The sequence below is a fragment of the Epargyreus clarus genome, unplaced genomic scaffold (genome assembly GCF_041222505.1).
Source record: "Epargyreus clarus isolate Ecla_fem2 unplaced genomic scaffold, WU_Ecla_fem_2.2 ptg000024l, whole genome shotgun sequence".
NCBI lineage: Eukaryota > Metazoa > Arthropoda > Insecta > Lepidoptera > Hesperiidae > Epargyreus > Epargyreus clarus.
This window is the reverse complement of record NW_027332231.1, coordinates 3,699,484-3,722,693: the sequence shown is the minus strand read 5'-3', so window position 1 is coordinate 3,722,693 and position 23,210 is coordinate 3,699,484. Positions and strand designations below refer to the sequence as shown.

General features: G+C 35.1%; 2 protein-coding genes across 4 annotated transcripts in view; one reads left to right on the top strand and one right to left on the bottom strand.

The window, feature by feature from the left end:
* LOC140752168 (uncharacterized) overlaps positions 1–15,273 on the bottom strand; it is a 36,423-nt gene extending 21,150 nt beyond the window's left edge. The window contains exons 1-13 of one of the 3 annotated variants that reach the window (XM_073086360.1): positions 14,833–15,273; positions 14,386–14,515; positions 13,425–13,534; positions 12,725–12,890; positions 11,714–11,845; positions 10,935–11,202; positions 10,128–10,294; positions 9,542–9,747; positions 3,067–3,190; positions 1,727–1,858; positions 1,177–1,313; positions 636–662; positions 229–396 (exon numbers count right to left, since the gene is read on the bottom strand). In XM_073086360.1, coding sequence (XP_072942461.1) covers positions 229–396; positions 636–662; positions 1,177–1,313; positions 1,727–1,858; positions 3,067–3,190; positions 9,542–9,747; positions 10,128–10,294; positions 10,935–11,202; positions 11,714–11,845; positions 12,725–12,890; positions 13,425–13,534; positions 14,386–14,515; positions 14,833–14,921 — 1,856 coding nt within the window. In that variant the 5' untranslated portion in view covers positions 14,922–15,273. The remainder of the gene's footprint in view (positions 1–228; positions 397–635; positions 663–1,176; positions 1,314–1,726; positions 1,859–3,066; positions 3,191–9,541; positions 9,748–10,127; positions 10,295–10,934; positions 11,203–11,713; positions 11,846–12,724; positions 12,891–13,424; positions 13,535–14,385; positions 14,516–14,832) is intronic. The other 2 variants (XM_073086362.1, XM_073086361.1) reach the window with 2 other exon arrangements.
* Positions 15,274–16,691: 1,418 nt separating this feature from the next.
* Positions 16,692–18,414, top strand: Apf (purine phosphoribosyltransferase family protein Apf). Its single transcript, XM_073086605.1, has 3 exons — positions 16,692–17,291; positions 17,635–17,720; positions 18,099–18,414. Exons 1-3 carry the CDS (start codon positions 17,180–17,182, stop codon positions 18,327–18,329), a joined length of 429 nt encoding a protein of 142 aa, XP_072942706.1. The 5' UTR covers positions 16,692–17,179; the 3' UTR covers positions 18,330–18,414.
* Positions 18,415–23,210: the final 4,796 nt, after the last annotated feature.

The following is a 23,210-nucleotide window of genomic DNA, read 5'->3' as shown; positions in this document are numbered from 1 at the left end:
TTAGTTACCGTAATCCGAAACGGCTTTACCGATTTTCACCAAATTTTATATGCATATTCAGTAGGTCTGAGAATCGGCTACTATCTAAATTTTTCATACCCCTAAGTGATAAATGATGTTCACCCTTAACATATTTTTATTATATGGCAACACAACTTTTGCCGGGTCAGCTAGTTACATATAAAAAAGTTTAATTTGAAAGACTCGCCAATTTCAAACATCACTCACTCATCCTCCGATTGCAGGTAGCTGGACCTCCTGGTGAGCGAGTCCGGCCTGAAGGGCATCCCGGGCAGCAGGTAGGGGTACAGGAACACGGTGCTGTTGGCCACCACCTTCATGAACATCTCCGGGAACTCGCCCCCCACGCCCGAGTTCTGAGCTGTGCGACGGCGGCTGAAGTACAAATGTAAGGGATTAGGTACAAATTTTTAGATTGAAACTTCGTGTTAACGTAAGTAACGTAACTCTAAAAGAGGTAATTAAAATAAATACGCTGACAACCTCCTCCTTTCTGTGAAGTCGGTTAAAAACGACTGAATTAAAAACGTTATAAAACGAAAAAGTAAAAAAATTGCACGCATTTTTTAATACGCTTTTTTTACTATTTCACGAATTATGATATCTATACTCACACTCTTTCCGATTCCTTCTGCACAAATCTGTAACAAAATAACATAAATGTAAATATTGTTGAATATTTGTTAATTTCAATACGTATTAACTTTTGTACCAGATCAACGATCAATATTTATTTATCGATTATACTTGTGAAGCTTCCGAATCATACTCAACTGATCTTATAGTTCGGAGCTTATGTATATTTAAAATGTTTGGAAAATGTCGATAGCGTGATGCAGAATTACTAGTGGCGCCATCTTTCGAAGAGTTGTAAAGTCGCTACGTTATCAAACTAGTAATGATCAAAAAAATAAAAATCCGGTTGCTCAAAATTATAGCCATGTTACTCCCACAATTTAGAAGAATCTAACAATCATCATATATTAAAATTTGCCATACATACATGGTATGCTAAGGAATGAGAAGTACAACAATATTTCATACGTTAAAATCTACCATATATAAATACATACATGGCCAACGAATGAGACATATATACATACATACATATAATATAACCCTCCAGTCACTTAAAAACATATCCAGACCACTCACTCAACCATCGCGAGGTTCTCCGGGGTGTTCTGAGAGACCGAGGTCTCCCAGCTGGTGATGAGCTCGACGGCCGGCTTCAGGTTGCACACGTTCACCACTGACTTGGGATTCACGCCCACCATCTTGTTCAGGGATAGCTGGTGACAAATTATTTTATAATAATACGTATACATTTGTTGTATTTAAATGTTAATTCAAACTATCTGGTGGTTAGTTTTGTAGGTTTTTTTTTAATTATAGGAGTAGCAGCATTAGGATAGCATGCAGTCCACCTGATGGTAAGTGGCTACTGGCCATGGACATCCGTAATCAACCCCAGACAGGATTAAATATTTCTACCTGTGGTTGGCCACAGATGCGCCGCTACCCCTGAGGACTAAGCTGGAACTTGCCACACCCTTCAAACCAGAACACAGCAGCGCTTAACATTGCTCTTATGAGGCTGAAATAGTCGTGGCGGTGGTGTAGCCGGAGGCGAAACACAAATGTTCTACCAGCAAATAACCTTTAAACCTATCGTACAATAATCATATAATATTCAGAAGCATACCAACATGTCCTTGTAGCTGGGCGCGCAGGCCCAGTGCTGCGGGTGCACGAACAGCTGCAGGAAGCTGCCCGCCGCCAGCTGCACGTGCTGCCGCACCTGCTGCTGCAGCAACAGCAGCTGCTCCGCCGACATCTGACAACATACTGACTGTTAGCGACTTCTTCAATAGATTAATAAGAATATGTTAGGGATGTTTTTAATATAATTGAATTAATTAAAATAAGTTGTAGAATTAAGAGTTTTGATTAAAAATAAAACATAATTGATATTAGGTATTCGGAAAATATGTATAAGAATGTAATTTGATAGAATAGGTTGTTTTTATTAGTTAGAATAAGATATATTAAATGTTAGGACAAGTTAGAAATAAATAAGATGTAAATAGTACCGAATAGAGTTACACGTGTCAGATGTTACCTTGTAAGTGCAACCTTGTTAACCCCGAATTATCCTTGGACGCGTCGCGACAGGCTCGAAAGAAAGAAAGAGACGCATGAAGCGAGATGGGCGTATACTCGCACGCCATTGGCCTACAGAGGCATATTACTAGTTAGACCTGTCGCGCGTTCCACACCTTAATTCGGGGTATAAATATAGGTCCAATTTGCGGATATTGTACAGACGAATCCTGAGATTCGAAGAATAAATACGTAATTGAATGACAAGAACATTGGAAGGTTTTCTTTGGTCGACCGGCACCTCTCCCAATACGTCACACTGACCGATTAGTCCACGGGTTCATTCAAATGGCTAATTGACAAACTTTTTTTACACTACAGTCCAATTCATAATTAGGTGTCCAAAATTTGTGACCTTTGTTTCCTTCACATCGACATTTTAATTTTACTACATCATTCGGCTTACAGGCACACTAATAAAATCTAGCAATAATAAACATTTAATTTATGTAAATACAATTTGTACGCTACAAACAAGGTGGAAATGATGAGATTCTGAACATTAAGAACTGACCATCATCAGAATGTAAATAAAATTATTTAATATCATTTCATCGTTCATTCATCCTTTTTTTCATTTAGGTAAGAGAAATTAACTAGTAAGGAAAAAGATCATGCCCGGGGAGTATCTGTGCTGGACTAATATCAGTTAATGGCGGCGTTCATTAATGGTTCATTAATGTTAAAGGGCGGAAAGTTAAATGGAGGCCCCCAGTGTAAAAAGTTGAGTTGACTTTACAAAATTACAAATGTGTCATTTTTGTCAGATTGTTTGGTTCTGACGACCTTTTTTTAAGCGACTGTGTGGGCGGACCCATCCCCCCCCCCCCTTCCCTTCGTCCGCTAGAGAATTAAGCATAACAAAAAAACAGATCCAATCACCTGCACATCCTTGAGTACCACAACAACATGCGGTTGCTTCCGCACTTTGAGCACATCACGGAGTAACGCTGGAGGACCTGTATCCTCCTCGTTCTCATCCGCCGGGGATTCATTTGTATGTGCACTAGAAATCAAACAATAATTTAAATGTTTTTTTTTTTATATCATGTAAGAATAGGAATACCACACGAGGATGCAGTCCACCTGATGGTAAATGGCTACTGCCATCCATGGACATCTGTAATCAACACCAGATAGGATATATGTGGGAGAATGCTTCATTTTCATATATATAAATATTCCGTTTTTAAAATCACATGATATTAATTTCGAACTACCGCTCCGTATTAACAATTGGCTACCCGTATCATGGTATAAAAAAGGGGCGCGCAACTGTCAACAGATCAGAAGTTGTCCAATAGTGGGCACGGCACGGTGGTGCTCTGAACTGTTTGGTATTTTGCTTGGGTGTTATTGTTACTGTGGTGGCATTAACGCTTATTCGTTTAATTATTTTAACTATAATTTTTATAAATATTGGTTAAATTAGTTGAATCGAAATACCATTGTAGATCTACCTACCGGCGCGCCCACATCAGAATCGGGATAGGATACGCCCTTTTATTACGTAATAGTTTTAAAGTAACGGTAACAGAAGATAATCAACCGCGTGTATAGGAAGTGTTCAACTGAAGAATTTATCGTGGCTGTACTCCTGACGACAGTTTGGGACGCGCAATGGAGGCAATATTGACAAGGCCTTCGACATTGGAGGAGCTGTGTGTGAAACACATGATGAAACCGGTTGCGTGAGTAACGTGTACGGTTTGTCTAAATATTGAAATAATTTTATATGCATTATTTTAGCAAGCGTGTGAAAGCAACCGCAAGCTTGGGTACCGCAAGCTTGAGTATGAAAATTGAGGAGGTGGAAGGTGGTTTGCATCATCCATGTTAACCGTCTACGTAATTAAGACTCATTGGCGCCGAGACTCATTGGCGAACGATTGGCGCTCCGGTATGATCAAACAAATGGTTTTTATATTTTCGATTGTTAAACTTGCTATTTATTTGCTTTTTGAAAGTTATTAAAGATTATAAGAATCACTAATATGAAAATGTTTGGTTATGCGCGAAAAAATAACAATCATACGTGTAGGTACCGACATGTTTTTAGAAATGTTTTGGGTTTTTAAAATTTCGAGTAATTTCAACTATGCTTTTCACAGTTTCGTTGCTTATAGCAACTCATTAAGAGGCGATCCTTACTTATGCTAAATAAGTAGATGAATAGCGATCATATTCTTTTAAATTATTACGCTGCAAAAAATATTTTAAGATTGTGAATACAAGTTCTGATATCTTTTGTATGTATTCGTTGTAATGCATTTAACATTCGTAATAAACTCCCAGTCTTAAAATAAAACTAGTCACAATGAAGATTATTTTTGAAGTAAAAGGTTTGATAAATCAGGTAGCATACTTTTTACCATCGCAATTCCATGGCCCGTAAATATCGTAAGTTTTATTTCTAGTTTCACCTGGAACACCGTGATAGCTATCGGTGATGGCCTTATTATTATTGCAAATGCATAGGTTACATTTGTATTGTGGTCATTGAAACTCTCAACCAATGCTTGTCATATTTAATAGGATGCTATCTAATAATATTTACCTAGCGCTTGTTCCCAGAATCTGTAAAAGCTGCTTATTGGGGGGTTTTGTAACAACACTTGACTTGTGATGTCGACGTGGACGAAACTTGAATGAAAATGTAACATTTAGATTTTGGTGGTTACAATTTACGAAGTATACATGGAGGTAAAGCTGAAGAAAAGGAGTTTGATAGTGTTCGCATTGTAACCCCAACGGTGTATTGGACTAGGTAAAATGGTGAATTAACGTAAGTTATAACTTATTAATAAACCTTCAGTCTTCTATGTTTTTCACATGTTTTTTTGTGACATAATGTGTAACTACTTGCAATCCACTTTAAAATTTTCATATGTAAAGAGAATCGAAGCTTAGCTGACTGTAGAAAAAAAAAACAGTTATCATAATGGTGCAAAGCTGTAAGCATTTTGATCGGTCAAATGTGTTTAAAGGTTTAATTTAATAAAGACAATTCATCAGCCTCGCTCGGAGTCGATCAAGTATTTTTAATAATAACTTAAAGTTTGAACTTGTTTTACAGTAGTTTAAATTGTTATTGGATCTTCTTTCTTATTTTGTGTCATAGTAAATAATACATTTCGAGATGACGTACATCACGATCCTAGACTTTACGTGTGAAATTATATTATGTTGGTACCTTTAGTGAATACTTTAACAGTGGTAAGTCAACTATACCATCATGTAATCTAGCTAACAATCTAAATGTTTTAATTATTCATTGACATAAGGAGTTTATTGTTATTTTATTTAGTTTTGTAACTGTGTAGATGACGACATTACGTCTAGATATACGGCTGTGGATATAACAAATTCAGAATATTCACGCACGCAATGTTTATATTATACGAAACAATTCGGCGTGTTTTTCTCCTATTCATAATTTTGTCGTCGTTACACTCAAGCAGATAAAGGTTATAAAGGTGGTAGAAACTTTTAGGGTCCGGCAATACCAATACCATACAGCAGTGTTAGGCTCTGCTGTATTGAAGATATTGATGGGCCTCAGTAGCCACTTACCATCAGGTGGACTGCATGCTTGTCTGCTACTTCTAAAATTTGGTTTAAAGTTTTTGTGTGTGAGCGAATATTATGTATAAATCAATACGGGACGAAATAACGGTATTTGTAGGTATACTTATTATTCAAATGGTTAATTACAATAACTTTTGGAAGTTATTCACAATTTCTGGTGATAACAGATACTTAACGTATGTGTTATATTAAATTGAAGTAGGTAATTCTATTATTATCAGATATTGTATTGGAACTCGCGGTTCATACCAGAAAATATTCGTTATTATTTTGTGTTCATACTGTTTCGACCGCTGTTTGTTATTCTACTAATTAAAATGTATATCTTTGCAGATTTATAAGTCAAAGTCAGGTTCGGACGAGCAATTATATACCTACTGCAAGTTCTGATAAAATTCGAAAAATCGAATACTGCAAAAAGAAACAGAGACAAGAGTACATACACTACTGTCAAATTGGACTCTGCAATGTGTGATCATTATTGTGTGGTAAAGACTTTGTTTGCAGCAATGCCTATCGCACAAACGAAGGTAATTGTAAAATTCAAGGTAAAAGTAAAATGATGTAAGGTAAATAATATAATGAAGGTAGGATGACTCCAATAACTTTTTACGTTTAATGACCTGGTTTTCGTTGTAATGTAACTGTGGACTTCAGAGTGTTATTTCGTTGGCATTTAACGTCATCACATGAACGGTGCGAACTATAGCTCATGTTATGGTAAGGCAATAGTATTTTAAATATTTTATTAAGAATAACGACCACGGAGTACTTGCTGCTCTGATATTTTCTTTACTGTATGTAAAGTTGACATTAAAACTGTTTTGAACGTGACAATTCACTTTATTATTATTTTCACACATTTGTGTTGTAGACATCAGGTTTTTCGGTTTGAAATTAACTTTTACTTTTTTATTTTTATGCTTGTTACAGCTTATTTGTTTACAGTTCTAAATAAGAAAAGCACTCGTGCATGGTTTTGAGCAGGTCTCGAATAGTTTCTTATAAAATTCTGTCATAGTCAAATGAGCTGACTTAAAAGGCATTAATGATTTTCAAGAAATCCTGTCTGAGATAGTCAGACACATTATAACAAATTCGGTAAAGGAAGACATCGTGAAGAACTACACATCGGGAAATATATTCTCAAGGGTATCTGGAGTCTACCCAGTGTACGTTTGGCGATGCAGAAGACTATGCCATAGATTTAAGCGAGCCAAACGAAAAGATCTGTAGATTTTACTCTCAAACCATGAACGAAACGCGGAGCTCTCTCGTTATATCGTATATAATTATTGACTATACATATAATGTAATGTGTTTTCAGACTACGAGAACATGTGCTATGGTAAGTAAACTATTTGAACATGTCAGATGATTGTGAACCCTGTGAAGCAATGACAGTATCGACAGTCAAAAATCTGGTAAAAACTTTGTGTTTCTCTTGAGTACCTGCGAACTTTGGAACGGTATGTGGATTGTAAGTTCAGTGTTATCGGGATTGTCTTGCATATCGATGATTGTCTGGCCAACAGTCACGTTTATGTTTGATAATAACCCGAGTGCCATGTGATTTGGCAATTCTTTTCAGGAAATAATCAATTATGTACGTACGCTATGTGACTTAGCGAATTTATGATGTCATGTGACTTGACATCAGCCATGTGATTTGGCAATTCTTTTCAGATAATAATCAATTACGTACGTAAGCTATGTGACTTAGCGAATTTATGATGTCATGTGACTTGACATTAGCCATGTGATTTGGCAATTCTTTTCAGGAAATAATCAATTATGTACGTACGCTATGTGACTTAGCGAATTTATGATGTCATGTGACTTGACATCAGCCATGTGATTTGGCAATTCTTTTCAGATAATAATCAATTATGTACGTAAGCTATGTGACTTAGCGAATTTATGATGTCATGTGACTTGACATCAGCCATGTGATTTGGCAATTCTTTTCAGAAAATAATCAATTATGTACGTACGCTATGTGACTTAGCGAATTTATGATGTCATGTGACTTGACATCAGCCATGTGATTTGGCAATTCTTTTCAGATAATAATCAATTACGTACGTAAGCTATGTGACTTAGCGAATTTATGATGTCATGTGACTTGACATTAGCCATGTGATTTGGCAATTCTTTTCAGGAAATAATCAATTATGTACGTACGCTATGTGACTTAGCGAATTTATGATGTCATGTGACTTGACATCAGCCATGTGATTTGGCAATTCTTTTCAGATAATAATCAATTACGTACGTAAGCTATGTGACTTAGCGAATTTATGATGTCATGTGACTTGACATTAGCCATGTGATTTGGCAATTCTTTTCAGGAAATAATCAATTATGTACGTACGCTATGTGACTTAGCGAATTTATGATGTCATGTGACTTGACATCAGCCATGTGATTTGGCAATTCTTTTCAGATAATAATCAATTATGTACGTAAGCTATGTGACTTAGCGAATTTATGATGTCATGTGACTTGACATCAGCCATGTGATTTGGCAATTCTTTTCAGATAATAATCAATTATGTACGTAAGCTATGTGACTTAGCGAATTTATGATGTCATATGACTTGACATCAGCCATGTGATTTGGCAGTTCTTTTCATGTGACACGACCATTCATTTACACTATTAGACACCGGTTATGGGGTTAACCAATTAAAGTTACGTGTTTTGTGTACCATGAGATTTGGCTTCTGTGGTTAAAATTGAGACTATATTATCCGCGAATCTAAAGTAGTTTATCCACTTCTTTAATATTATTGAATTTGATTTTTTAAACTTTTGTTCGCGAGCCGTAACGGCTGCTCGTCAGAATGGCCGTGTGGGAGAATGCTTCATTTTCATATATATAAATATTCCGTTTTTAAAATCACATGATATTAATTTCGAACTACCGCTCCGTATTAACAATTGGCTACCCGTATCATGGTATAAAAAAGGGGCGCGCAACTGTCAACAGATCAGAAGTTGTCCAATAGTGGGCACGGCACGGTGGTGCTCTGAACTGTTTGGTATTTTGCTTGGGTGTTATTGTTACTGTGGTGGCATTAACGCTTATTCGTTTAATTATTTTAACTATAATTTTTATAAATATTGGTTAAATTAGTTGAATCGAAATACCATTGTAGATCTACCTACCGGCGCGCCCACATATAGATATAAGATATTCCTACCTTAGATCGGCCACAGACGCGCCGGTACCCTTGAGGAATAAGCTGGGATGCCTAGCAAAAGTATATCTCCCTTACCACACCCTTTAAACCAGATCACAGCAGTGCTTGACACTGCTATTATTAGGCAACAGGTGTGGCGGTGGTGCCGCCGGAGTCGAACCACAGAGAATTCTACCATCTCATCCCTTTATAAATCCTTAATTTGTAATATGCACATATTTTTGAAGAATTGGTGTGTGCCTGGAATTTGAAAATCGGACACCTCGTTCAACATGCCAAGTTTCTTAACCACTAAGCTATCACTACTTCTATAATATAAAATATATATGTATTTTGTTATATCTTATATATAAGATTCTCGTATCACAATGTTAGTTACCGTACTCCTCCGAAACGGCTTTACCGATTTTCACCAAAATTTCATATGCATATTCAGTAGGTCTGAGAATCGGCTATTATCTATTTTTCATACCCCTAAGTGATAAGGGTTGTTCACCTTTAACATTTTGTTATTTATATGGCAAAACAACATTTGCCGGGTCAGCTAGTAGAAAATATAGTACCTTCTATTCTCAGACTCCAATTTCGGTGCTCGGAGCTCATTGGTGCTTTCTCCATTCTCGTCAGGGTCTAGGGGTTCGTTCTTCCCTATGGAGAACCTTGTCTCTCTGGCCTCAGATACTTGCGCCGCATGAGTGGAAGCAGTGGCCACTGCTGTGCTCTCGTCGTCTGATAGTGGCTCTTGCTTGCCTTCCCAGTGTGTGTTGATCTGAATGACAATGGCATTAGTTTACAAACTATTACGTGTTTAGAATACGTTTGTATAATATATATTGTATGTAATGCTGTCTTATAATAATAAATAAACTATTCACATCCCATGAAAATGTGTATAACGTCTCGTCTTTATTTATTTTTAAGGTACATTTGATTGGAATATGTTTTTTCTTTATTTGCAAACAAAGAATCAAAGTCTACAAAAATCTAAATTATCTCAGAAATTACTAAACCAATTCTGAAAATATTTATTGGATCATAACATTTGGATTTTTGTACTTTGAAAGTAAAACATTACGTTATTAAAATACTGCTTAAAATTAATACACAGTCCATATAAGAAAAACTTGTGTGTATAAAAGAAAATCTCACCTGTTCAGTTGGTCCATTTTCACTGGTCACTTGTTGGGTGGTATTCTCGGCGAGTTGCTCAGTAGCGCTCTCTGGCATGATGGCGAACAACTCCGTCACCAAATCGTTCAACTCTTTCTTGGATATCTTGATCAGGCTGTTCTCTAGCGATTCCTCGTCTTCCTCATCTGGGGATTATTTAAATTTCTAAAGATAACGCAATTACCACAATACTGTTTTCAGTTAGATATAATCCGCGTCAAACTTCTAGCCCACTTTAAAGTGAGCCAATGCGGTCGAACACAACTACAAGCATTTACTACGTAGCAACAGTAAGGGCACACTAACGCAGCTATGCACCTGCGGGCGTCAGCTTGAGAATTTGTACTACAAAAAAAATAAAACGTGTGGCACTCGGAGACTGCCGCAGTAAAGCTATTGCATTGCATTTTTTATCAACTTATGCAATTACAATTATATATTTATTTTATTTATGCAGTATGCAAAAAGTCATTAACCCGTCAACTGGCGTGTGCGCCCCGGGGCGCACAGATCGCTACTAAAAAGGATCACCGCTGTGCCGGTCGGAGTGGGGGGTGTTAGGTTTTTTCGTTACGGAATTTCTGGATTCGGTCTCCACGCGGCCCAAGGCCGCTCAAGGCCCGCGATAGAAGCTATGCAATAGCTTAATAAATGATAGATAGTTGATAACATAAGAATACAGGCGAACCATTTTTATCATATTGTGATCATTGTCGAATCCAGGTTTAGACAATCAATACAATCATTCAAGAACTAGGTATGTCAGACAAACGGTACTTCACTCACTCGCATCAGGATCAGCAGCTACATTGTACTCAGGATCCGTCTCATCATCGTCTTCATGTCTTGCAGTGGAGACAGGATCCAGGCAGTCCTTCAAGAAGTCGTTCCAGAGGGAGTCCACATCTGCCATCGGTAAATCATCAGGTGGTACGAAGGAACTCTCGATGTGCTCGATAGATGTAGCCGAGAGACTCAATTTAGAACGCGTGCGGAGAGCTATTGTTGCTTCCTCTTCTAGTACGAGTTTTCTACGAGCTGCGATTGGTAACTCCTGCAAATAAATGATAACACTCTTAATGTAGAATAATATAAAATGAAGTAGGAGCCACACTTTACACTATACAACAAGTAGCAATGCCATGATAGTGTTTGAAATTCGGCCTCTCGATCAAAGGGTCTGAAGGTCCCGGGCACGTAAAAATGAATTATCACTTGACTAAACGGTGTAAGAAAACATCGTGAGGAAACTTGTGTACCTGAGACATCTTTAAAAAATCTCAAAAATTTGTGAAGTACGCACAAGTATACGAACTAGGCATGAGTTGTAATAATGTTTTGTAATAGTTTGACTTCTGGTACATTTATTGTATGTTGTACATATTGATAATTGCACTCCATTTAATTTAATTTTAATACGTCAAAGAAGGATCGCATACACAAGTACGTACAAGCTTATTTTATCCATGACGATTTTTAATATATATCTTTACGCACCTTAATTACACTCCATCAGGAAACGACTGAATCAATAGTAATAGTACTGTAAGAACTGTCTATATTACCTGCTGTGGTACTTTGAAGGGCCCATCACTGATGACATTGGGCGTGGCTTTCTTCTGACTCCCTGGCGTTGCGGGCGTACGCGGAAGAGAGTCAATGTCGCTGGATGACTCCAAAATATGATCATCGTCACTCTAGTAAAATACAATAAAATAACTATGTCAAAGTTGAAAGAAGTCACTATAAAATATTTGTTACAACTAAACTATAGTGAAACAGAACAACTTTTATGTTATAAGATATTATTTGCTTCAATTATATCAGTGCTATTTAAATTTGGAACACACACACACTCTTGCACTTACAAACTCATGCACACACACACACGCACACACGCTCACACGCACGTTAATAAGAGTTGGACACACTTTGAATTGAATAGTTATAGTTCTTAAAACATGTGTATATTTGATTAAAATTGTTTGTTCTGGTGATGAGCAGGGCACCCACTAATACGGGCTACCAGCCCAGTACACGGGCTCTTACGCCTTGTTTTTACAATTGTACTTTAATCAATAAAATATTTTTCTTTATTTATTTTTAAATTAACAGTTACTCGCATGGGGGTAGTCACTATACTGTTCTGGCACGCGAATGGTTCTGGGTTTGATACCTGGCCAGGCGGAAATGTAATTTTGTGTTTACTTTTCTGTTCTAGGTGTGCACTATTCTATGCGCCTATATAGTACCAGCAACGCAAGACTCCCAGAATGAGACAGTTAATCTAAAAGGCTTAGATGTTACTCCCTATAGTCGCTATAAGATCATTTGCCTTGAAGTTGATTATTCCTTCCCATGAGGACTCTGTCTTACACCACACAGCTGGTACAGATAGATATGATTTGTCTCTTCATCAAATAATTTGTGCTCCCCCAACTTTCTTTAATGATGTGTGTGTGTATGTAAGTGTTGTGTGCGTGCGTGTATGTGTGTATGTGTTTGTACAGATAGGACACACATTACATGTCTGATCTCTACATTTCACACAATTTCCGTTACAGTCACATACATACCGGCACATCATCAGGCGTGGGCTCGTACTCCTCATCATCTTCATCATCTGGTAGTTCTTGAGCGATCAGCGCCTTCACTTCGGGCCTCGTCTTTACCGGGATGTGTTTAATCGGCGTCAGCTCCAGGTTCCACGGCGCCGACTTCGGCGACACTTTCATCAACTCCCTGGTTTTGGATTATTCAATTTGGTGATTGAAATTTGAGATTCGTACATTTGGTTTTTAAAAGACATTTTTGCAAAGTTAAGCGAATAAAGCAACGTCAGGAGCGGTCAGAGTTTATTGACTGAGTATTAGTGGCCAAGTTTCGCGCGCAATTTTGTGATATAAAGAATAGGCAAAGTTGTCGGTTATGGTTGTTATCATATAATAACAATCATAACACGATAAGTCACCTCTGCCACTGATGGACATCTGAAAGCCATTCCACATAGAACAGGGATTCTACCTGATGTAAACCAGAGATGCATTGCCATCCCTGGGGATTAAAACTGTCTCCTAACATATCAGAAACATTATGGGTAATTTTAAAGTTTCTCCCATTTTTGTGGAGAGATGTGGCCAGGAGTGGGATATCTAATGGAAATTAGGTCTGAAGTTAGTGTTACTTACTGTTGACTAAACAAATATGATAAAGAATTTTAATTACCTTACTAGCAAGAAAAAAAAAAGTTGTTTTGTTTGAGCTTTTAGAACTTACTTGGCTTTAGCCCTAGTGAGCTTTGGCCGAAGCTTTTCTTCAGCGCTTGAATCCTCTTCTTCTTCCCGCATCTTGACCAGAGCCAACACATGGTCATTAGTTACAACTTTCTGAAAAGAAAACATACTAATATATCAAGTGATCATAACACTCTTATAACATTAACATTCTTATTTCTACCTAATAACAGCTGTGTCAAGTGCTGTTGCGTTCTGATTTGACGGGTATGGTAAGGGAGACATACTTTTCCGAGGCATTTCAGCTTTATCCTCAGGGGTAGCGGCACAGCTGTGGCCAACCTCAGATAGGAATCTAATCATATCTGGCGTTGATTACAGATGTCCATGGGTGGCAGTAGCCACTTACCATCAGGTGGACTGAATGCTCGTTTGCTACTCATATATTATAAAAAATAAGAAACCCACAACTGGGAAACCTAGCATGGAGCTATTAGTATACTGTGTTTTTTTAAATGTTAAATTAGTTTTGTAACTGTGGAAAACATACTTGTTTATTGAATATTTTGAACATATCTTTGATATGATCAAATCCAAAGCTTGTAAAAGATCTTTTGAAACCATTAAATTATTCCTTGCCCCAGATAAAACATTAATTTACCATACCATCCTCTAGTGGAGTAGAATACATTATTTACCAGAGAAAATATTTTACAGGCTAAATAACAATAATTGCTACATTACAAATCAAAGGTGAACAAAAGAGTTCAAAAGCTTACCTTAGCTTCAAAAGCTTAGGTTGATAAGAGTTCATACCATGCTTGTAGTCCGCTCTAAATATAGAAATGAGCCGTGTCCCAACAACAAATTGTACATATTAGTAGGAGGAAGACAGCGTGGGAACCCCCAGCACCCGTATGCTGCCCGCTCTTACCAACAGGTACATAGCTGTGTTAGTGTGCCCTTGCTGTTAGCGTGGACTATACAAAATGAAATAAACATACCTTCAAAATCTTCTTAACGCTAACTTCATCCAAGTTGTTTTTAATAGCAGATGCTTGCAGACTTTTCTCAGTCTCCAATGTGTTCTCTGGGAGAACATCATCTCCATCAGTGCTGCTCTCACTGGCTGGCCTACCAACAATAAATCAAATCAAATCAAACTAGCTGACAAACATCCATCCAAACACAGGTATAGTCCGCGTAAAACTGCTAGTCCGCTCTGAATATAGAAAAAATGATTAGCGTCGCCATAGCAAAAAATATGACTACACCTGCTCGCAACAACTTCAAAGCGGACTAGCAATTTGGCGCGAACTATACATAGTGAGATTGTAAAAATAGTATATAAAAATAAATAAATTATAATTATATAAAAATAAATAAAGAAAAGGCTTTTTGGCCAGATGCTTAATTAAACTGGTTATATTATTAGGAATGGCATTGTTTACCTTTTTCGTTTTTTCCCGCGATTCCTTTGTTTATATTTTGAGGGTTCCTCTTCATCTTTTGATTCTTGCTCCATATCGGAATTATTCATTTTTGTAATTAACCGTGTTTGCTCATAACACTTTCCACTTAAACCAACTTCATTAATTTATTTTAAAACTTATATTCTAAATAAAATATTCCAAGTTAAATTGATATAAAGGAAAGTAAAGAAAACACAAGAAGTCATATGTTGTTGATGTTAGTAATCACATTGGCTTTGACGAATACTTATTGTAGAAAAAAGGATATAAATATAAAGTACAAATTCAATATCTACATTGGTAATTGAATGCAAAACTAGAAAATAAAGAATTGAAACCAAGAGATTGAAATTGAAATATCGAAAGCCTAATATTCCTGCCTAAAGTCCCAAATGAAAATTGACTACTTGAATGGTGTCAATTGTTATTTCTCACTGTCAATATTTTTAAGACATTTTATGGCAACAATGTAGTCGTTTTTTTTTTGCAAAGTTTCATATCGATATTTTTAGTTCTGTTTTTTTTTTATATCGATTTTAGAAGTCCAGCTTGTTGCCTTTATTGTTTGTAGTTTTAAATGAAATTAATTGATATTGATATTAAAATAAATTCGTCCGGGTAAAAATTATATAGATGACTTTTGTATTTTAATGACTAATACGACTATACATAGTATAGTCCGCACCTAACTTCTAGTTCACCCTCAAGTTGTTGCGCGCAGGTTAGTTAGCATTAGAGGTGCGCAAAATATATCACTAAAGTGAAAAGAGAGAGATATATCTTTTGAATTCAGTGATATATTATATCACTCTTTTAGCTCAGTAGCTCACTTTAGCTCAGTAGCTCTGTAACGATATAAGCGACATTTTATATCAGTATTTCAGAGTGATTCTCTGAAATACTGATATAAAATGTTTTGACAACATTTTTGATTCCTATAATTAATACAAAACTGGCAAGAAATTATATATGAATTTCACAGCCAACACTGTTTGTATATCCCTGTTTTCATATTCTTAGCAAAGAAAAAGGATTTTAATTTAGTGTTTAATACGTAATGCATTTGATTCAAATCAGACTCTCTCAGTCAGTCGCTCATTTGACTCATCACTCACTCGTCGCGAGCGAGTATAACACTGTTGAGTTGCGGATATAAAGATATAATTCAAAATCGTCGGAGTTGATGAGTGATTAGCTCTTTGGTGAAGATATACAGGGTGAATCTCCATAAAGTGCACATATTGAAACAGGTAAAATTAAACCGCATTTTGTCGACAAAAAAAATAAAAAAAATAATAAAATTTTTTTTTTTGGGTTTTACGACCTTTTGAAGTTTTTTTTTTGGAATTGTGCACCTAAAGTATATAAATCGCTATAACTTTTAGAACTAAAAGAGTTATCATGTTCAAACAAAAATTACAATGAATGCCAATTATAGGCCGTACTGATCCACGAAAAAAAAAACAAAAAAAATCATCTTCCCAGGAAAAAAATGTCAGATTAGTGCAAAAAAGCACTTTTTTTAGGTAAAATTTTCAGTAATCATCAATTTCCTCAAAATAATCTCGTAATAAATAGTAGCTCGCGAGTGAATGTTATAAAAGATATCCTGTATATCTTTTATAACATTCACTCGCGAGCTACTCAATTCTAGTTAGCATATACTCCGTAACGTAAGAGTAACTTCAGAGCGAACGAGCAATTTAGCGTGGACTATACTAGGATTAGTACTTAACTGTTTACTATTATAGTCTATAGCCTAATATTAAGCACGTCTCACCTGCTTAATATTAGACTACTGTGCTGCTTAATATTAGTCTACTGTCTTATAACTTCGTTATTGCACACCAATTATTATTCATTCCACCAGAACACGTAAGATGTGTGTGGCCCGTTCATCACCGACCAAGTACATAATAAACAATCCCAAAACCACCCTTTTTGTAATACACTTGTATTATTCGATACACGATTATGTCAATAGTTTATCACTATTGATGGATAAAAGACAACACTAACTGTCACTAGTTACGACTTACGGTTGACTGACGGTTCTACAGTTCCGTATTCTGCAAATGTTCTGCAAGTTCCGACTTCTGCATTCTGCAGCAGCAATTGACAAAAACGTTGTGATTATATTCTGTTAGCAAGTTGCAATATGTATTATTGTTCAGTAAAGTAATATCAAATGTAAACTTACAAAAATCTAATGTTGCTGCTCAATATTTAATAAAACTTAAACGTTTCACGTAACCACAGCAAATAATAAATAATTAAATTAACGCACCAGTAATAAGATATCTAAAGATTGTGAGTATTTTCAATTATGTCCCGACTACAAGCCGCCGGCCTGGTTATATTCAGGTACACAAATCAAATGGTACAATTCTTGTTACTGCAAACTTCGTACGGCGAGCACCATTGGACTCCACCAAAAGGTAAAACAATAGGACAGACTGCGTTTGGGTCTTACAATTTAAAGTAATCATTTTCAAAACTATTTCTAATTTATATGCAATTTGCATACACTGCAGACTATTTGCTTTCTAGATATTATAAAAGTAATAATTTAATGACTAGGTATTTTTTTATAGAGGAATGAACACAGCTTTAAAAATTGTATTCAAGCATGAAAGTTTCAAACTTCAGCTTCTTCACTGCTTATTTTTCTTTGACTACTTGTATTTTTTTAAAAAGGTACATCGAGTAATTGTAATGGTAGCCTGTAGAAAGTAGTGATAATGTTTTTTTCTATTATTAAAAGTGTATTTGATGTCCTAGGTCATGTGGATCCCGGGGAAGATGACTGGACGACAGCATTGAGAGAGACACAAGAAGAAGCTGGTTTGACCAAAAATGATTTGGAGGTAATATATCCAGATTATTTGGGATTTTGTTATGAGTATCTGATAATTATTATACTCATAATTAATTTTAATCTAAAGAGTTTACAAATAAATGTTCTAATAATGTTTTGTTATTTCTAGCGTAGCATATACAGAGTGATTCACATTTGAATTTAAATATTAGCAAAAATAAGCTTGTTTTTCATGTGTATATAACATTTTTAAGCAATACTTGTTTTTAGAAACTAGTTTCGTCATTGTTTAATTTATATTTCCGATATACAAAGATTTTGAATTTTAATATCAGCAAAAATAAGCTTGTTTTTCATGTTTTTATAACATATTTAGGCAATAATCATTGTTACAAACTAGCTTCACTATGTTAAATTTATATTTCAGATCTACAAAGATGTTACAAAAACACTAGAGTATTATGTGAATAATAAGCGGAAATATGTAGTATACTGGCTGGCACAGATGAAGAACCCTGAAACAAAGGTGACCCTTTCAGATGAACACCAAGATTTCAAATGGTTGGGTCTGAAAGAAGCTCAAGATTTATCTGGATTTGCAGACATGAAGCAGATGCTGGCAGAATTTAATGACTCAGCACTAAAACTTGTTAAATAATAAATGTTATGTAAATTTTAGAAACCACACATAGAAACATGCTACTGTAAAAATAATATTTTTATTAAAAGTTTTAATAAACATTTTCCACATGTTTTATTCATACCTGTTATATCCTATGATATTGTAGTACTCATTTGTAAATTCAACCTGGCTGTTATGATAGATATTTATAACTATGTATATATTTGAAATAGTTTTAATAATATTACATAAATTACATTCACAATGAATTGCTATTTATGCCTTATGATAACAAAAAAAGAATAATGTTTTGGCACATTAGTCAAGTTGTGTACTTCCTGTAAAATTCTGTTATTTTTGTGTGAAAATAACGATTAAATCGATCCAGCTACTTGAGCAAATTTAAGTCTATACATGAAACTAGGTATCGCTTGTGTGCGCTCGCTGCTAAAGCAGCTCGCGAAACGGTTGTCTTCTTTAGTTTTGCGTGCAAAAATTTTTTACATTTTTTCCCCTATATTGAAGTTTTATTCATTCTGTTTGGGGCTGTTTGGAAAAGATATGAGTTAAAATTTGCAAAATACCAAGAATGGTCGTGATTTTTTTGTCTATAAGCCATACATTTTAAAGACATAATAAGGAGACAAAAGCTTGAAATATTACATACAAAAATAACTATTTATAAAAATTGTTATTTCTTGTATGACAACACTAAAATATTTTTTTACCAAAATGTGTAGTCTATTAGTACATACAAACGCGTCATACATTATTTCTATATATTATATTATCTATATTAATTCTATACTTATAATAAATCTGTAGAGAGATCAATTCTGTACATGAAATATATTTCCAAAATAACTATCAGGGGGTATTTAGGGATCGATACTGATGTCAAGAATGCAATCATTAAAATTTTTGTCTGTCTGTCTATATAACCGTTATAGAAAAAAAAACTACTCGACGGATTTTAACGAAACTTGATACAATTATTTTCCATACTCCTGAGCTGGTTATAGTATACTTTTCATCACGCTACAATCAATAGGAGCAGAGCAGTGCAGAAAATATACCTCTTACATTATATCCTTCTTTTGTAAATCGTATATCATATTTATCCTGTCCATCCTTTGAAAATATCCAAATATACCTAATAGATTATGGCCCTTCTTTAGTAAATCTTATATTTTACCCCTCTTTTAAAGTCACAAAAATGTTGAAGATTAATACATTTTGTATCCTTTACTTGACTACATACTACATCCACAAAATCTGTGTCTGTGTCTGTTAATAAATAATTATACATTAATACGTAAGAAGAGAATCTAACATCTTACGCCCCTTCCTGCTATGTGCATGGTAGAGCTACACTCCAAAAAGAATAATCACGGGTAAAATTCATATAGGTAACTTAAGCCACAAACAATTTAACACATACAACCAATTAAACTCAAATAAATAGAATACTCCAAAACTCAAGTCATAAAAAAATTTCAAACCAGTTATTGCTTTCTCAACATACCAATAAGTTACCTCATTAAGATTAAATCATATACATTTTTAAACGACTCATAAATTAATTCCGAAATATATACTTATAAACCCTGTAACCGATTTTTTGTATGGCAGCACTGAAATATATTTTCACCCAAATGTTCAAACCATAGATATATTATCCTACTGACGTAGGGTTCAAACTGTTAGTAGCTAACAACGCCACGTATTAGGTAATAACTTCAAAAGGAGACAACAGTTTTAAATATTACATACAAAGATGCATGCGTATAAAAAATATTATTTTGTGTACGGTACCACTGATTTTTTTTTACCACAATGTGAAATCTATTGATACCTACAAACGCATCGTACATTTTAATGTTGTCAAAATATACAACAGCTTGAAATATTTAATAGAAAATACATATGTATGAAAATTATTATTTTTTGTATGGCCACACTAAAATATTATTTTATAAAAATGTGCAAAATATTAGTACCTACAAACGCCTCATACATTCTAATGATATCAATAGAAGGCAACAGCTTGAAATATTGCATACAAAAATACATATATATGAAAATTATTATTTTTTGTATTGCAACATTAAAATATTTTTTTACCAAAATGTGCAGTTTATTAGTACATACAAACACGTCATATATTATAGGGTTGTCAAAAATATACAACAGCTTGAAATGTGACAAAAAAAAATGCATATGTATGAAAATTATTATTTTTTGTATGGGAACACTGAAATATTCTTTTACCCAAATGTTAAAACTGCTAGTATCTACAAACGCCTCTTACATTGGAATGACATCAAAAGGAAACAACAGCTTGAAATATGACATACAAAAATGCACTTGTATGAAAATTATTATTTTTTATATGGCAACACTGAAATATTTTTCCAAAAATCTGTACAGTCTATGAGTACCATTAAACGCCTCATACAGAAAACTGACGTTTAGAGATGCTGGGCATGGTGGTGGTGGTCTTTAAAGGGAGACAACAGCCCGAAACACCATATACAAAAATACAAATGTATGAAAATTATTATTTTTTGTATGGCAACACTAAAATATTTTTTAATCAAAATGTGCACAATATTAGTACGTACAAACGCCTCATACATTCTAATGTTACCAATACAAGACAACAGCTTGAAATATTACATACAAAAATACATATGTATGAAAATTAATATTTTTTGTATGGCAACACTAAAATATTTTTTTACCAAAATGTGCAGTCTATTAGTACATACAAACGCGTCATACATTATAACGTTGTCAAAAATTTACAACAGCTTGAAATGTGACATACAAAAATGCACATGTTTGAAAATTATTATTTTTTGTATGGCAACACTGAAATATTTCGTTACACATTGGTACAGTCTATAACTGCCATTAAGCGCCTCATACAAAAAAATGACCTCAAATGGTGGTAGCAGCCTGAAATCTTCGATAATCCTGTAGAAAATGCATTTGTATGAAAACATTTTTTTTGTATATGGCAACATTGGATGTTCGATTTTTTACATAGGGCCCATTTAAAATAAAAAATATCTCCCATACATTACTTATATGCTCTGTCCACGGTTTCCGCCCAAGGACTCAAAAAGTGAAAATCGTGAAAAAAAATTCTGTATCCCAGTGTTGCCAGTTGATTCAGATGAAAATGGTCGAATGTCATAATGGCACCCAAAAAAAATAGTTCTGTGAAAAAATTTCATTAAAAATATTTCTCCTTCTACTTTTTGCATTTTTGAATGGAAAGTTCCAAAAAATGTATGAACGATGAAAAAAAAAACTTTACCTGGCAACACTTCGAGCCGAGCTCCGTGACCGCCCAGTACAAAGCGACTCGCTCAAATGTTACCAACCTCAAAATATTTCACTTCGAAAAATGCATTTTTTCATACTTTTTATAAAATGGCTGACACAAGGTGCGCCATCTGGTTTAAAAAAAATAATATTGCCATATTATAAAATTGAGGACACACTCCGGCCAAGAAAACAAAAATGTCGAAAAAATATTAATAAAACCATCGCGCTACGACCCCACGAACACACCTCGAAAAATGAAAGATTTCAAACTCAAATATCTCGGCGGCCATCTTGTTTTTCCAATTTTTTCTAATTTTATCGTAACAGTCGTCCCACAATTAGCCGAAAATGACACCATTCTCAGGTAGGCGCGCAGAGTAAAAAAAAGTTGAAAATCGCAGGAGGGCCGCCATCTTGAATTTTGTATGTTTCCCATTTTTCCTATAACCACCATATTATACCGAAAAAATATCTCATACATTATTACTACCCCCCACCAATAGTTTAGGCTGGGCTACTCGAAATGTCAAAAAAGTGAAAAAAAAAAATCTAGTTCCCAGTGTTGCCAGTTTATTTGGATGAAAATGGTCAAATGTCATTACGACCCCCCTGACAAATACCCATGTAAAATATTTTAATTAAAAATGTTTCTCCTTCTACTTTTTACATTTTTGAATGGAAAGTTCCAAAAAAAGTATGAACGAAGAAAAAAAATCCTAAACCTGGCAACACTTCAGGTCACGCTCCACAACCGCCCCATACAAGGCGATTCGCTGAAATGTTGCCAACCTCAAAATATTTCACTTCAAAAAATGCATTTTTTCATACATTTTACGAATTGCCTGACGAACGATCCGCCATCTGGTTAAAAAAATAAATAAATCCGATTTGGTAAAATTGAGCATATATCCGAGAAAGAAAACGAAAAAAATCAAAAAAATATTAAAAAAAACACATCAGTGCCACCCCGCGAACACACCTCGAAAAATGAAAAATTTCAAACTCAAGTATCTCGGCGGCCATCTTGTTTTTTCAACTTTTTCCAATTTCATCGTATCAGCCGCCCTCAAATTAGCCGGAAACGATACCGATCTTGGATAGGTGCAAAATAAAAAAAAAAAGTTGCCCAATCCAGCTCGGCCGCCATCTTGAATTTTGAAAGTTTCAGATTTTTCCCATAGACACGGAGGCAAATAAAAAATTCCACTCATACATCAAACCCACCCCCCACCACTCCTTCAGGTCGATGAAGTCGATTTTTCGTAAAACTGAAAAAAAATTCCTGCGGCCAGTGTTGCCAGTCGACATCGACGAAAATGGTCAAATGTCATTACGACAGCCAAAAAAAATATTCCAGTGAAAAATTTTCATCAAAAATATTTCTCCTTCTATTTTTCATATTTTTGAATGAAAAGTTTGAAAAATTGTAAGAGTGGGGAGAAAAAAACTCAAACCTGGCAACACCTCGGACCGAGCCCCACGACCGCCCAGAACAAAGCAAATCGCTCAAACGTTGCCAACCTCCGAATATTTCACTTCAAAAAATCCGTTTTTTCGTACATTTTACAAATCGCCTAACAG

Coding starts and splice junctions, on each gene's coding strand:
- Apf (XM_073086605.1), top strand. CDS start 17,180: ATGTCCCGACTACAAGCCGCCGGCCTGGTTATATTCAGGTACACAAAT. Junction 17,292..17,634: donor CCATTGGACTCCACCAAAAG/GTAAAACAATAG, acceptor TTGATGTCCTAG/GTCATGTGGATCCCGGGGAA. Junction 17,721..18,098: donor TGACCAAAAATGATTTGGAG/GTAATATATCCA, acceptor TTTATATTTCAG/ATCTACAAAGATGTTACAAA.